Consider the following 2353-nt stretch of genomic DNA (forward strand, 5'->3'; position numbering starts at 1 on the left):
GGTGGGGGGCCGGCCCGGGCTGCACCCACCGCCGCTGAGCCGGGAGGAGAAACGGCGGAGGCGACGGGCCACGGCCAAGTACCGCTCGGCCCACGCCACGCGTGAACGCATCCGGGTGGAAGCCTTCAACCTGGCCTTCGCCGAGCTGCGCAAGCTGCTGCCCACCCTGCCCCCCGACAAGAAGCTCTCCAAGATCGAGATCCTGCGCCTCGCCATCTGTTACATCTCCTATCTCAACCACGTCCTGGACGTGTAGCGGCCCCACCGCCCCGACGGAACCCCCGGAGCACCGGGTATCACCCCCCCCTCCATCACTCCCCCTCCATCCCTGCCGTCGGGGGACCCTCCCGCACCCGCCCGCCCCGGGTCCGGCGGTGCAGCGCCTTGCCGGGGGTGGGGAGGACGGGCGGGGGTGTCCCCGCAGCCTCCCCGCTCCCCCCGGGGGCTTGTCCCGCAGGGTCGCGGTGTGGCCGGCGGAGAGCCCCCCGTTTGTTCGAAGAGAAATGTAAAACCGGATTGTTTCTTCAGGCTGTCAAGTGCCCCTTTTATATATATCCAAAAAACATCTACTTGTGACCTTAAACGTGTGACCCATGGGTGCAGTTTAAAAATAACTATTTTTTATTTATGGTAGAAGGAGTTGACAATTTATTTTTTTCAAGATTTATTTATTTTTCAGAGTGGTGGCAATTTTACTTTGGATACTTCGTGCCAATTGGTTTCTATAGTCGGGTGTTTACACTTTCTCCTGTGGAATATTATGTTTAACTTGACGAGTGTTTGTTGGGATCGATAGTGTTCCTTTTCCTTATTTTTTAATTTATTTTTTCCCCTCCAATTATATTGCACTTGTGTACGACAAACCTCCCCTTCCTCCCTGTTTATAAGTATATTTTATATATATCAAGGCATTTGTTCTTGACCTTTTTTCCTTTCTTTTCTCGTGTGGGATGGACAACCACTAGCACTTAACTAGGAGAGTTTTTTTAAAACTTGTTGTTATTCTGATCTATAGTTCTGTCTGAAAAGTACTTTGCAAATCGTTTATAAGGGAAGTAGTTTCTTTGTGGGTGTATATGTGCGTGTGTGTCCACATGCATGTGTGTGGGAGTGAGCGTGGGCGTGTATGTGTGTGGTATATTTTTAGGAAAGGACATTTTTCCTAAAAAAAAAAAGAAAAAAAAAAAGAAAGAAAAGTAAATCCAGGACTGCTTTCCTTTGTGACAACCAAAAAAAAATTCTATAACCTGAGAAATGTTTCATGTTCTTTGCTGTGAATCTCTTAAAACAGGAAGCGCATTTTAGGGACGAAAGAGAAAAAGAAAAAAAAAAAAACCACATCTGCTATCCAAAGATTTTAGTCTTTTTCAGGGTTTTTTTGTGTGTCTCTGTTGCTTTATATAATGCAATATTTTGTAGTGAAAATAGATAAATCTGGTTTCTATCTGATGCGTTTTTCATATCTCTCATGAATGGTGAGCTGTTTTGCATATAAATAAAAGTATCAAATAAAAGCTGTTTTTTCCTAATTATTCTTCCCTGTTGGTCTTTCTGTGAGGTGAAGATGCCATGCCCTTAGGAATAAGAATTGCAAAGGCTTCTCGGGTCGGGAGTTGGGAAAGCTTCAACAGGTTACCTGCCTCTTTCGTCCCTCCAGCTGCTGGCAGCTGCCTGCGCTGCCCAAATGCAGAGGGGACACGGGGACACTTTCACTTTCTCCCCATCCCGATGGCCATCTGGCCTCACGTTTCAAAGTTCAGGCTGTAAAAATCAACCTCGGGGCTTGCAAAGCTCCAGTTTGGCCACCCCGCTCTCCAATGCGACCAAAATGGATGTGTTGTCGTCCTGAGTGCACCAGGGTTTCTTTCTCCTGTTTAAATTCGGGCTTGCTCTCTCTCTGGCCAGGTCCACGTAAAAATCTTGGGCCCTTTCCCTGTATTTTTGAGAACCTCAACTATGCTCCTTCATGAAGTGCTGGGAGGTATGGTTTAGTGATGATGCTCCTTGTTTGTTGTGTGGGTGTCTATTTTTGTCAGTTAGGTTGACGGTTGGACAAGATGATCTTTAAGGTCCCTTCCAACCTAGAAGATTCTGTGATAGGAGGCTTCACTCCCAAAGCCTGTCCATTGAAACACAGCACAGATCCAGCCCCAGTAGTAACAGACAGGTTATTACCCCAGTAACGTGAGACCTCTGCCCCACCTCATTTATTAAATCCAGTTCTTGTTTACTGCAAGGGGTTAACTTTACCTATAATTTGAATATCGCCATTGACTCTGGCGGCTGCCTTCAGCAGAAAGCACATCCATTGTTGCTTGCTTTAGAGATAAAAACCTCTTCCCCGCCCCCCCCC

General features: G+C 47.2%; 1 protein-coding gene across 1 annotated transcript; it reads left to right on the forward strand.

Moving 5' to 3' along the window:
- Nucleotides 1–4: 4 nt before the first annotated feature.
- Nucleotides 5–1514, forward strand: NHLH2 (nescient helix-loop-helix 2; the record flags this gene model as incomplete). The annotated part of the gene is made up of 1 exon (XM_014957093.1): nucleotides 5–1514. A coding segment is annotated over one exon (252 nt), but the record flags the coding sequence as incomplete, so codon positions are not given.
- Between the last annotated feature and the right edge of the window lie 839 nt (nucleotides 1515–2353).

The sequence above is a fragment of the Calidris pugnax genome, unplaced genomic scaffold (assembly GCF_001431845.1).
Source record: "Calidris pugnax isolate Ruff unplaced genomic scaffold, ASM143184v1 scaffold225, whole genome shotgun sequence".
NCBI classification, from domain to species: Eukaryota; Metazoa; Chordata; class Aves; order Charadriiformes; family Scolopacidae; genus Calidris; species Calidris pugnax.